Genomic DNA, 13,187 nt, shown 5'->3' with positions numbered 1-13,187 from the left:
GGACAATGGCACCCGCGGCCCCTCTGTATGCCCCTGAGGTCATCTCAGGTCATGAAAGGCGACCAGCAGTTTTTCTACTTCAACCTTTGATAGATACGTGTTAGAACGGTAAAAACACCTCGGGTATGTTCAGCTCGACGATACGTATCGACTGATATGCAGAATGACCCTTTCCGCTCATGCAATTACCTCGACCTGTCAAATTTTCAAAGTTACCTTTCAAGGTCAGCCAATAAGTAGAATTCATTTGACGCATCTCGACGAGAGGAACACGATGCTGGCAAAATAAATGTCGTTACTTTCCTGAGCCCAATGCTATTGTCGAAAAATATTTTTCGCAAAACGGCTATTTTTTAGGGTGTTTGTCCTCTGGAGGCTAAACGGTTGAGTTGAGGTCAAATATGAGAAAATAGGTACTCAGAAAGGTCCGTGAAAGAGCTATCGAATGCGCTTTTCCGCGACAATGACAATGAGCTTTGTATTATACCGACATTATCCTTAGTGTTTACGGATATACATTTTCATGATACAATAGGCATCAATATATTTATGATGCAAATAGGTATTATTATTACCTTATGCCATCATGATACATAAAGCACACATACGTCAAAAACCGATGCGTAGGAGCACCGTCCCGGCACAGTACGAGTGGTAAACATACAAAATAAGACATCCCGTCACATTGTTGGAGCGGTTGAAGCGCGGCGCCGTTACAGACACTGCTGCACGATCGGCGGCGCCGCTCGCCGGCGGAGCGGGGCCGCCGTGAGCTGGTGGTGCCGCTGCTGGTGCTGGTGCAGGTAGTCCTCCATCATCCTCTCGAACCTGCTGATCTCCTGCAGCGCCGCCGGGCTGACCTGGGAGCGGAGCGGGGAGCCGGTCTCTGCGGGCCGCTCCTGCGGCGCCGGCTCCTCCCACTCCGAGACCGAGCGGCGCTGCCTCCTCCCCAGGTTACTGAAAACGACGGCAAACGCTATTGAAAACAACGGCGCAGGTTTACTGAAAACTACGGCTGGCAAGAAAGACACAGGCACAAACGTCAACGGATTTACTACCGCACAAACATATAATTTCAAATTTTCTAGTTTCTAGCATTTATTTATATTTACGTTTGGGAAGAAATCTACTGGTTAACTAATCGTCTAATTATCAGGGACTTTCATCCTTAAAATGCCAGGTCAACAGCCAAACAACTTTCTGACAACCCGCTTCTCTTCCCTACCGACGACGTCTTCCCGCACGACCCACACGTTTTCAATTTATACTCTGACTCACACCACAGGGGCGCCGTTCAGCTCTGACCTGATGAAGCGCAGCGGTGTCCTCCGACGCGTCAGAGACGGCGAGTGCAGTGAGCGTGGTCGGCGCAGCGTTACCGACTCCTCCCAGTCTCCGGAGGCACCCTCGCCGGCGCCGGTGGGGGTGGTGGCCGCGGAGCGGTGCCCGGCGGCCGCGTCCACCGCCAGGCTGGGGTCCACCACACCTAGAGAGGTGTGCGGGAGGGGAGGACAATGCGTCAGCGGGTGGTGCACAGAATCACCGGGACAGACGGTTTTCGAGAGTGATTTTTATATTTGCATAGGCACAGATAACAGTAGTACAGAAGATAATAGTACTACTGTTATCTGTGGCATAGGTATATTTTTTCGAGGGATAGAATATCTATGGCAACAACTATAAAAAAATAATCCTATGCAACGTATTCCTTTGAGTGACCACAAGGACCAGTTAATTGAATTACATCGCTAAGTGTAGCCATGTTACACGATTTACCCGTTTTCCGTACCGAGGTCCTGCATGGTCCTGAGCTGCTGGCGGCGCCGGCTGCGGATCTGGGTGACCGTGTCGCGCGCGCACAGCTCGCTCTGACGGATGTGTGACTCGAGTGACTGCAGGCGCTGCTCCAGCTCACGGCGTTCGTCCGTGCTGAGGTCGCACGTGGCCGCCTCACTCAGAGTCTTTCCTACGGGAGACTGGGCCTGCACGGCAGGGAGTCACGGGTGGGGATGGACCAATTAAGAAGTAAAGAGGACATATCAATTTGTGTTGTTTCAACTGAGGATTGGATATCTTTTTTGATTAGTTATCTTCGCCCGCATTATAGACGGAAGCGTATAATAAAATGACAGCTTTACCGAAGACGGTTATACGTCCCATCGACGATGCATGGCAGATACGAGCCAACAACGGAATAGGACAAACGGTCAGCTAAAATGGACATTACAACGGACTATGAATTCAGAAACACCAAATACCTACGTGCCCCGATAAGCGAGAAAAATCCATCCGTGTAGCTGTAGAAATAAAGTGATATTGGATATCATAACGCAATATTTTTAGCGGAGCTCACCTTGAGTGCGGCGGACATTTTTCTCTGTCGCAGCTGCACCTGCTGTCGGTAGGCCTCCATCTGCACCTGGCGTTCCTCTCGATCAGCGGCGTTCAGCACCTCAGCCGTCGTCATCGTCCAGCCCTGACGGCAAATAAGGAATCACGGCAGGTGAAGGCTGACGATTTCTGAATGGGACTGCCCACTGCCCACAGACATCTAGCTTCGGTATACAGAGGTCAAAGAGCCAAAGGCAGAGGTTAAAGGCATTTGATTACAAAGGTTTCGCTTCATAAAGCGGCTTAAATAATGACGCCTATCAGTCGCCAGTCGGGCATTTTATTGTCCGGCTTTGTGACATGAGTGACCCTACGTGAGAAGGTGAACGTTTGGCACATACCCCGCTGTTTTTGTGTCGCTGCTTGTTTTGCAGTAGCTCCTTGGTCTGGAGCACCTCCTCCAGCAGCTGCTGGCGGCTGGTGGCCGGCTGTGACGTCATCTCATCCTCCAGCTCCTCGGCTATCTCGAGGTTCAGGCCCTCCAGGCTGAGCCAGTGTGGTTCGGCCGACGTCCGCTGGGCGGCGCCCCAGTCGCGGCTCCGCAGCCCACCGAGACCGGTGGTGTCCGAGGCAGTCTGCCGGCAAAACGGATATCAGTCTGTGGTTGCCGTCCCGCATCCAGGCGTGGTCTGTGAGTTGGACATCGAAATGGTTCAAATTGATGTTCGACTTGAAATCATGCTCATTGCCCAATATTCAACGCTCATAATTTCTGAAGGATGGGAATCTGAAATCTCAATCGACCACAGTTTTCAGGCAAGCGTTCTAATGAGCCCACCTGACGTTCCCTACGTCTCTATGTACAGGACTATATAATGTGGCGAAGTTTGAATGAGGGGATTAACAAAATCTGAGCTCATGCTAAGCAGAGCATGTCGCTCTGACCTTCACCGCCCGATCGAGAAATTTCCGCTAGTGTCGGCAGGATTTAATTTAAAACCCAAAGTTTAACGTGACCACACAGCCGTCGCAGTCCACCATATTCACTGATGCGGCTGATCATCGCTGTCAATAGTTCCCAGTTCCCACCTACTTTTTACCATACACTGTGCTTTTTACCAAACGCCGAAGCGAATCGAACCGGGGCGCTTACTTCACTTTAAATTCGATGTTCCACCAACTGAGCTACGGCCTACGGGACCGAAAAATTAAACTTATTTGCTGTAAAACAAGCATACATATTACAAAACCCATTACCCCAACACGTAGGAATGATCAAGCGCTTCAAACGCAACTGGTCTGGCCGGGATACAATCGGAATACCTAAGTCACCAGCCTTTACTCTCCTACTAAAATTTCGAGGCTTACTCTGTTCCTTGCCGATGAGAACTCAGCCACGCTCGCGGTTCTCCTAAGACGTCCACCCCTGGAGAAGGGCCGGTGCCTCTTCATGAAACGGTCCAGCCGGGAAAACATCGTTGGTCTCTGACCTGACCTGAGTCAACCCTGAGGTAACGAACTGATCACACCCTCATCACGGTCACTTCACACCAGTGGGATCACGAGGATCCAGAACACTGCTCTGGGTCGAGTTTACGATTTGCTATGCAGCTGTCTACTGCCTATCAAAGCATTCGGTTCAACTTGCTGCACTTTTCAACACAAGCTCGCCCGGTGCCACCGACCACTCTGCCTCTTCTTTCAGCCTGCTGACAACTCCACTACTACTTCCTTGTCCCTATGCAACTGTGCAATGTGCAGCGAGTGCCACACTGCCTATCTACGAGTAGCACTGATTATCACGCCAGGCGGCAGTCGATCACACCTCAATAAAACACAGCTGAAACGCAATCTCAGACCAAAGTTGCGCGCACATGTGCGACAAAAACCTCCAATATTTTGGTCAGACCAGGCGCAACGCTCCTACATCCTCCCCTGTAGATAGCACCTCAGGCACTGATTAGAAGTCACTAGAGGACGAGCGATACGACGAGATGCCCTACTCGAGGGCACGTTATCAGCAACGAGGTCGGTCGCAATCATATCGACCGTAATCGTAGTCGGTAGTCCGTCCTAGCGCTGTATGCTACGGCGAGTAGCGCGGAGATTAGAGATGGGGGGGGGGGAGTGATAACGTATGTGGGGTGTGCACTGTGCAATGACTTTCATACTAAGCCATGCCACCGGAAGCGATTAGATTGCAGGTCGCCTGATTGTAAGTGCGGTGATTTTTTTTTATAAATTTAGTCCGAACGGCTGAATGGGTGGATTTGAGGAATCAGAGCCCGCACTAAGCATAGCTTGTTGTGCTGACCCTGATCCCACCACCCGATCGCGCAATTCCAGTTGTATGGCAGAATTTTGTCCGAACGTTTAACGTGCCCTAACGACTGGACACGGTCCTCTCCGCTCACTCACGTTACCTGGCTTCTGTGCGGCCCCTGCCACAGACACGCACGCCATTACACGTAGGAGCTAAATGTGGCCGCCCGCACCGGGGCTTGAACCGGGCTCTCACTTCCGGCTAAGCGTCAAACTCCGGCGCTTTTATCCACTCGGCCACGGAGAGGTAGGATTGATTAAACATCCGGGACATATTAATGAACAAATAAGCGTTGGTATCCACTAGCGTGTTTTCCGTGTTTTGACCGGGGCGAGTGTGAATTGTCTAATTGATCAACGTTCCACGAACGTTCAAGTAAATAAAATAAAAACAAACGTTTTTTTCTGTTAGCTGCACAGCAGAATACTTCTTACCTTACCTAGTCACTAGCTTGTCACTTACCTGTCAATCACCTGTCATTCGCCCGTCCACCTGTCACCCTCCAAGTCTGACTGCAGACTGACGAGAATAGACGGACGGACACGTCCAAACGACAGGACAATAGTTTACACGGCCGACTGACACGGACACGGACTACCGCAAACAGTGTACACCAAACACAGCGCGCGCCACTTCGGATGATTGGTCTCTCTCTCTCTCTCTCTCTCTCTCTCTCTCTCTCTCTCTCTCTCTCTCTCTCTCTCTCTCTCTCTCTCTCTCTCTCTCTCTCTCTCTCTCTCTCTCTCTCTCGCTCTCTCTCTCTCTCTCTCTCTCTCTCTCTCTCTCTCTCTCTCTCTCTCTCTCTCTCTCTCTCTCTCGCTATCTATCTACCATACATCTACCTTTGGCTTCGCAAGTGCCTATCTTTAAATATAGCCGATTTGAGAGGCAAATGCCTAGCGGTCACCTTTTCCTATAGGCCATTACCATCCACGACACCAAACACCCATAACCAGAGTACTTGGAAATCACGATAGTTCACGTCTACGCGTAGGTATATTCTAGTTCCAATCCAAGCTCTATGATACCTACGTTGCCGACGGCAATAGGAATTTCTGCAGGACTTTCTTCTCCCGCCTATCACTCTGTAGCAGTGTACGTTTTTTCTAACATGTGACAGCCAATGTGTCACAATGCATCTCGGCCGTCGGACGGGACCGCGGCGAGCCATAAGATAAGACCACTGACCTGGCGAAGCCACGGCGAATGGATGGCGACACATATGGTGCCACAGCCCGTCACAACTCCGCCAAAACCCCACTGGCACCTGGTGAGCGCAGATATAGGACAGCTGCAGGCCAGCAATTCGAATATGCAGGGGGAGATGAACAAGAACACACACTTGTCCGGAACAGATCAAGTTGAGTGTTCGTATCCTTAAAGGGACTGTCCCACCTTTAACATGGGGTTTGAGTTGAGATAGCCAAGTTTGCGGCGAGGTTCAGAAACCACTATCTATCTAGGTTGCAACCCCCGCGGCCTCTTGGTGTTGAAGAAATTCGTTCCCTTCATTTGAAAATGGGCCTTGTACAAGGCCCTATCTTCAACATGGAGCGACCGTTAGTGTGACGTCACCTCGTTTAGTCATTCTGATTTAAATGGGTTTGTTCGTTGAAAAATCGCTTAAAACTTGGTCTGAACTTTGTTGTGGTGCCTACAGAGTAAAAAGAATCAGCTTTATGACAGTAATGTGGCCTGGGGAAGGAGGTAATTTTGGGCTGTGACGTCACATATTTGAAAGTTTGTGTTTGGAATATACATGGGAAGCCTAAGATGTTTAATGAAAAATAAATGCCAGAACCGTGTTCCTGGTCATCCAATCTATAAAGTCGGGCACAATTTAACTGGTTTTAACAACATTTTAGAAGGTGGGATAGTCCCTTTAAATCGTTTATCAGAGGCTACAGATTTACGTATCGGCTGAAAATATGTATCGGTGTTACGTTCGGTGCGGCGCCTGACCATCGTTAACACCCATGTGTTTGTAAATTAGGTACCATGTTTATCAACTAACGGTCGGGAGGGCCGGGCGGCCTCTCAAAACACGGCCTGTGAAGGCACAACGCGCTCGAATACAAGGGCACACTGTTGGTGGTCATTAGCACGAAATGAATGGTGACCTATAGGTGAATGCTGTTTAGCGACATCGCTAAGCAACATCTGCTGCGTTGGTTCCATGAGAAGCCTTACGTTTTAAGCGCCGGTTTTTAGGTGGTTACCGCCTGAAAAATTATGTGCATACTTCATACTCCTGGTGCTGATTATGTTCAGTGAACCTACCAGGCAGTTAGAAGAGGGCTGTATCTGTTTCCTACTGAACTGGGTGTGGATCCACATCCAGTATGTTTTACTGACCTGACTGAGGGGCCGTACCTTGAGTCTCGGCCGACCCTTTCCTCTGAGCAGACCGCCGCTGGTCTCCATGGTGAGGGAGTCTGCCCGCTTGTGCACCCAGCGGAGCCAGCCTGTCTCTCGGGCCCAGCTGGAGCGGCTGAGAACGGAGGGAGAGGGACACCGTCACTGGTGGATGGGGACGGGAGGAGACACCGTCACCAGCCCGTCTCCCGGGTCCAGCTGGAGCAGCTGAGAATGGAAGTGGACACGGTTAACGGTGATGACAGAAAACTGTCGCAGCACCTGCTCACAGCTGGGGACACAAGCGGACACTATTTCATCGCTCCGGGGTCTGGAGACGGACCGATAGTTGTCTCCAGCCGCTAGTGACCGTCGCGTCGGTCTTCGCTCGTCCTTCGCCACTGACGAGTGACCTTCTCAGTGACCTTTTCAGTGAAGAAATGGTTACTTTAGTGGCAAGAGACGAGCTAAGACACGTTGCAACACAGCGCTAGAAAGGTCTGCCCGCCGCCGTCTCTGCACTCACACGCAGGTTGAATGGGCCAATGGGCCTGCTGCACTGCTACGGAACCACAGACTGCGGCGTCTGGCAAACACTATACGGTGTACTTTGTGTGGCTATCGGCGCGAACTGCCTGCTGTTTGTGTTTGACGTTAGCTTTTGTTATCGTGACGGATTAACAGACCCAAGGATATATCCGGAGCACAGTGCGCAGGTCTCTAAGGAATTTCACGGACGGGGTCTGAATGGTTTATTTCATGGAAACACGCATTGATCAGCGGTATAAGTTAGCGTAACTAACGGAGCCATACACACTATGCAATAAACGATGAAAGCAAACGATATAGCGTGGGATCTATAGGTACCGGAAAATTATAGGTTCTGGCGATGCATTCAAGGGGGACGAGGCAATTAAACGTGGGGAAAAGGAACCGCTGAATCGCATAGGATAGAACCATGAAAGCCTGTAGTTATTCATTGAATACCATATTGACACATGATAGGGATTGAGTAACTTAATTATTTCTTCACTCTGATGGAGAGCCTGCCTGAAAAAATATAAAAACATTGGACATTCCTGTCCAACCATGTCGTACCGTCACGTATTTCCTGCTCTCTGTTCTCTGTCAACCTATGCTGTCAACGATCTGCCAAAGGCTATTTAACTCCGATCTGCCCCACTCCGCGTCACCGTCCCGTACTCACTCTCCCTCCTCCCCCCCTACACACCCAAGAGCAGTCTCCGTCTCCGATGTCAGTCACGTGATCGTCTGTTGTCTCGGGGCTCACAACGCCTGGGGAATTCGAGATTCAGTCAAATGCTGTACTGGGAAGGAGTGGACGTGGCAGACAGTGGTGCGTGCGGTCGCGCTTCAAAAATGTCATTTATTTGTTACAGTGTGAAGGTGAAGTATGAGGCCAAGTGAAGTGGTGGCTGGTGAACCACAACAACAAGAAAGCCTTTTCCAATGTCTACCAATATCTGGCTTTCATGCTGGTGAGTATACAGTACTGCCAATTTTGTGGGACGATTTTTATTTGGCCGGTGTGTTACCCATGAGCCCTTTCGGTTAATTGAGACCTTTTTAGGTGCATGCTATAATGCAGGATAAGAGGATATATTAGGGAGAGTCAACCACAAAGTAATCCGCCACCGAACGCCGCGGCAGCTCAGCCTACCCGGGCTGTCTGTTGGAATGGGAGTGGCCCCGGGGGAGGCCACACTCCACAGAGCCGCTCAAACGGTCAGTCATGGTCACCACGAAGGGGACAAGACAAAAAAAAATGAGTGAAGTAGCAATAGTAGCATCTTCTTTCATTTTGCGAATTTTCCAACCTGGCGTAGCTTGACGAGATGCAACAATTAAGTCGGCCTCAAAATGCTAAGGCTGCGTTTCTTATCGGAGAAATTCTTGCTGTTTATGAGTAATAGCCCAAAACAATTATTTTTACATTGCTGCCCGTCCTTATCCTTGTGACCTAGTTATTTTGTCAGCGAGTCTCTCTCGGTCGATTGTGACGTCACGCCACGAAGGTCACAGGAAGTCATGGGTTCCCATAGCTCACTCACTTACACGCTACCCGCGCCGTCGACGGTCAGTCGCTCGGTTCTCACAGCTCTCTCACCACCTCTGTCCGCTGTAAATTGTTCGGCTCTCACCGCCTGTTCACTTGCGCTAGTCGAGCTATATGACGGGTAGGCCCGATCCCACATCCCTCTTTTGCTATACCAAACGTCCAACCTTGCTCACAATCCCCACGGTGAGTCCCCGGATCTCACCACCTTCTCATAAAGACTGTCCACACTCAACAATGAATCGCCCCATTCTCACCACCCTCTCACCTGCGCTGTCCATCGTCCACGGTGAGTCGATTGGTGAGCGCCACCATGAGCACAGGATCGCGCTCTATGAGACTGGTGCAGATGGATCCGGCTCGACCCCGCGCTGGGTCAGGTGGCGGAGGTCGCACCAGGTCACTGGTCGAACACGAGGCCAGTCGATGACCTTTGGAGGATCGACGCATCGCTCCGAAAGATGGCGGCTGTGGAAAAATGACATGTGTGGTTTCGGAAACATCTGGGACGTGACAGCTGAAAGTAATTCACTCGTGCTTTGTTGTACAGGTCTCGCGGGTTTTAGCGGCAGGTTTTGCACCTATGAAATTTAGTATACTTCAGGCTATATCTTGGTCGTCTTAAGCTTTTGGTTGTTGAAGATGCAATAGACTTGTTCGTTCACAAGCCTGCCATGATCGTTTAAAATGGCTTCATCGTTGATCGATTAGTTTCTGAGATATAACCGGAAATGTAAAAGGGGAAAACCTACCGCTTAATCTGGCGAGAGCCGTACAATCTGAGATTATTTTACGTGTCTTTTTTACTCGTATTTAGAAAAGGATGATGAAGTGCATAACACATACAGTGTACACATAATTGTCAAGAAGCGCAAGTCGTTCACCGTGGTGAAAAATCATCGAAGTCGCTATAGGATATACAGAGCTATTTAAAAACAGGAACTTTCCAACTTACATTCTACCCTTACTTTTCTAGTCTGGAATCTGGATTGTGGCTCAGCGATTCACCGAATGAATTTATATGCAACAGCCTCTACCGTACGTGTCAGCTACTTGATTATTTGACAGACCTAGCTGCTATAAGATCAATTAATCATCTTTTAATAGATGCTTGTGCGACGTTAGAATGCGCAGTGAATTGCTTGATCAGAGGCACATTTTTTACGTCATCAAGCACAACTGGTTTTGCATCGAATCACTCCTTTTACTAAAACATCGGGTATTGTGGCCGCTACCAAAAGGCTCTGATACAATCAATACCTGTTTTGTCAATTATTTTGCCGTGTAAGGAACACTTTTTAGTGTTAACTGTTGCACCCAGCGAGGTTCGCACGCCTGCCGGCGCTAATGAATGCATGCCTATGTGTTGCAGTCGATAAAAAACCAACACGACTGGTAAGGTGGTAGCCATTCAGCCGGCTACCTGAGGCTACCGTACTAGCTACCGTACAATCACATTTTGCCTTTCCTACACAGAGGGGCTTGCGCACTTTTTACCGCGCCCACTGGGGTCTGCGTATAACACGCCCTACTGGGGGGGGGGGCTATTCATAGCCCCCCTCCTAACTCCGAAACTACTGAGCCGATCGTCAAAATTCAAACGGCGTCTGATAGCCCCGAAAAAACTGTCGAGCGAAACCTAATTTCATTGACCTTGAGGTCACCGATGACGTCACAGGTCAGGTCAAAGTAAAAATTATTAGCATTTTGGCTTGTTCACGTTTTGGGCTCTGGCCGCCGTCTTACATGTCAGATCAGGCTCATTTTTGGTTCACACACTCGTGAACAGATGCTCTAGATACCCTGAGGGTACCAAACTTGTACTTTGATTTTCAGGTCAAGGTCAGGTCATCACAGGTCACGAAAATATTATATCATGCGTTGGTCACGTGACACATGTTTTATGGTCCATTTAGGCCAAAAATTTTGAATTTGATGTCGTCTGTGTCATTCGAGGTCATTTTGAGTCGAATTTAGCCTAGGTCAGGTCACTTTCAGGTCAAAAAAGGTCAAATTTTGAAGTTATAATTTTTCAACAGAAAAGGTGTCTATTGGATGCAGTTTGAGCTCAGGAACACGATGGTGCTATTTATATTGGCGTACAATGTCAAATACGTGGTGATAAATTGATTTGAAAAATTAATAATTGTGAATTTTTTGCAATAATGCGTATAACTTCGCCATTTTTTAAGATATTTAGCTAAAACTTGCTAGAGTTAGCCATAATAACGCGTTCTATCACATATATTCCGTTTTTTTTTCGAAAAGTCAAAAACTTTTTGAAAAAAATGTAAAACTGTAAATTTGGAATTTTATCATAAATATTTTTTCGAAATTTTCAAAATTTCGAAAATCCGAGATAGCAGGTTGATAGCGCAGTCTATTCTGAGTCATCTCATGCAAATAAATTGGATATAGCTTAAAAACTGAGCCCTTGGGAGCGATTGCCGTGGTTCAATGTTTTGCGTCGAAATCGGCCGAACATGACGTCACTCTGACGTCATTTCCGGCCGACCTATGGTAGCTACGAAGTTCAAATTTTGACACAAGGTGTCAAATTAATGTAGCCGAAGGTAATGAAAGTTTGGCGTCTATACGTCAAGCGGTTTGGAAGTTATTGCAGAAAAACGGGAGGGGGCTATAAATAGCCCCCCCCCCCAGTGGGGCGCGGGTTAACAATTTGTCTATACGGCTTATTATCTTTTTATCTAAATTTAATATTTAAGTTCAAGTATCTGTTTTACGTAAAAGCTGCATGTTCCTAATGACTGGCCCTGATGGTAATTTAGGGTAAAACTACTCGTATACATACCTATTATTTTTAATGTTCATGGAAGCCAACAACGAAAAAGGTGATGCGGGGTATTGATCAAACCGTGGTTTTAGCGTGTGCAGTGTTTTGCCGATGCACAGGCACTTCGACATCAGAGGTTTTACGAAGCGACTTCTATGTCATGCTAACCGAACGATTATTTCGAGCTCCGTTAAATTAATGATGGAGCCTCGTTTACCAGACGCTTAGTTCAACATCTCATGCGGAAAAACGGCTCATTTAACGTTTCACTTCCCCGGATTAGCAAACGATGAATAAATAAATAAGCTGAAATATCTTCCTTGAGAGTACAAAACAATTTTGTAGATAACCTACATCCCAAGCCCCGAACAAGTATCTAATTGATATCAAATAGTTAGATTAGATATAAGAATCGAACTATCCAATCAATTTCACTTCTTTTCACCGAACCAATGAAAGATTTACTTACCTTGCTTGCTTTACTGTACTTGTCCCTTTCTCTTGCCTGAAACGCCTTCCTCTTCTTTTCACTTTTCACTCGAATCACGCCACAACACCGAATGCTCTCCTCTCCTCTGTCCACATTACTGTCCACTGCTCTCACTCCCCCCGGTCCCCCGTCCACCACGCCGTCCACTCAGCTTCTACTCTGCCTCGCTCGGCTGCTCGGCTCCGTCTGGTCGTCCCGATAGGCCCGGTGGTCACGGACTGCGTCAGGACCGTGTGTCCGACCTCGGCGGCCGTGCTGGGCTGACCTCGATCCCACCACCGGTGACCATGTCGACCCTAATGGTCCGCTCGAACGCTACCGGAACGCCGACGGCGGCGGGGGCGGCGGAGGGAGCTCGGTAATGTTCTGCGCAGAAACGGTGATCAGAATAGATGCGTCATTAGAGACATCTGATACTGAAGTCGAAAGATCCAAAGGAAGAACAGAACTCGCAGGGGTAGTTATTAATTGGTACCTACACATAATGATCGGAGGCGGGAGTAGGATTTCCACTCATTAACGTAATTACTCAGCATTATGTAGTATCCCAAGGCCAGGAAAATGTAACGGATAATTTCATGATTCCTGCGACATGATTCCTGGATAAAACCTTTGCCAAAGGTCAGGTCAGTACCTTTTGGACACAAGAACAGCAGCGACAAGCATTGTCTGGGACCTTCCATAGATTCATCCTGATTAGAGCTTGTACAAGCCTTGTGTGCATATGGGTTCCTACGTAAGATTCAAGGGCGGATCCAGCCGGCCGTCTTGGGGGGGGGGAGGGGGCAACCGGTTGGGACTAGCCAAACCTAGGGTA

General features: G+C 48.7%; 1 protein-coding gene across 3 annotated transcripts; it reads right to left on the bottom strand.

Annotated features, from left to right (window-relative positions):
- Positions 1 to 451: 451 nt before the first annotated feature.
- On the bottom strand, positions 452 to 12,740 carry LOC122381812. 3 transcript variants are annotated; one of them, XM_043366487.1, is made up of 8 exons: positions 12,350 to 12,740; positions 9,355 to 9,554; positions 7,028 to 7,145; positions 2,733 to 2,966; positions 2,354 to 2,476; positions 1,790 to 1,982; positions 1,306 to 1,486; positions 452 to 957 (listed from the first exon to the last, which is right to left on the bottom strand). In XM_043366487.1, exons 2-8 carry the CDS (start codon positions 9,534 to 9,536, stop codon positions 714 to 716), a joined length of 1,275 nt encoding a protein of 424 aa, XP_043222422.1. In that variant the 5' UTR covers positions 9,537 to 9,554; positions 12,350 to 12,740; the 3' UTR covers positions 452 to 713. The 3 variants fall into 3 exon arrangements, with proteins under 3 accessions (XP_043222422.1, XP_043222421.1, XP_043222423.1); XM_043366486.1 differs by having other exon boundaries at positions 7,010 to 7,145; positions 12,350 to 12,631; XM_043366488.1 differs by lacking the exons at positions 7,028 to 7,145; positions 9,355 to 9,554; positions 12,350 to 12,740 and adding an exon at positions 3,700 to 4,297.
- Between the last annotated feature and the right edge of the window lie 447 nt (positions 12,741 to 13,187).

Source organism: Amphibalanus amphitrite, unplaced genomic scaffold (assembly GCF_019059575.1).
Source record: "Amphibalanus amphitrite isolate SeventyFive unplaced genomic scaffold, NRLGWU_Aamphi_draft 000128F_arrow, whole genome shotgun sequence".
Lineage (NCBI taxonomy): Eukaryota > Metazoa > Arthropoda > Thecostraca > Balanomorpha > Balanidae > Amphibalanus > Amphibalanus amphitrite.
The sequence above is the reverse complement of the archived record's forward strand: the minus strand, read 5'-3'. Positions and strand labels throughout refer to the sequence as shown.

Excerpts from the sequence above, each read along its gene's own strand:
- LOC122381812 (XM_043366486.1), bottom strand. The coding sequence starts at position 9,536 with ATGCGTCGATCCTCCAAAGGTCATCGACTGGCCTCGTGTTCGACCAGT. Across the intron at positions 2,477-2,732 it reads AGCGACACAAAAACAGCGGG|GGCTGGACGATGACGACGGC; the intron begins GTATGTGCCAAA and ends ATTTGCCGTCAG. Across the intron at positions 958-1,305 it reads ACACCGCTGCGCTTCATCAG|TAACCTGGGGAGGAGGCAGC; the intron begins GTCAGAGCTGAA and ends CGTCGTTTTCAG.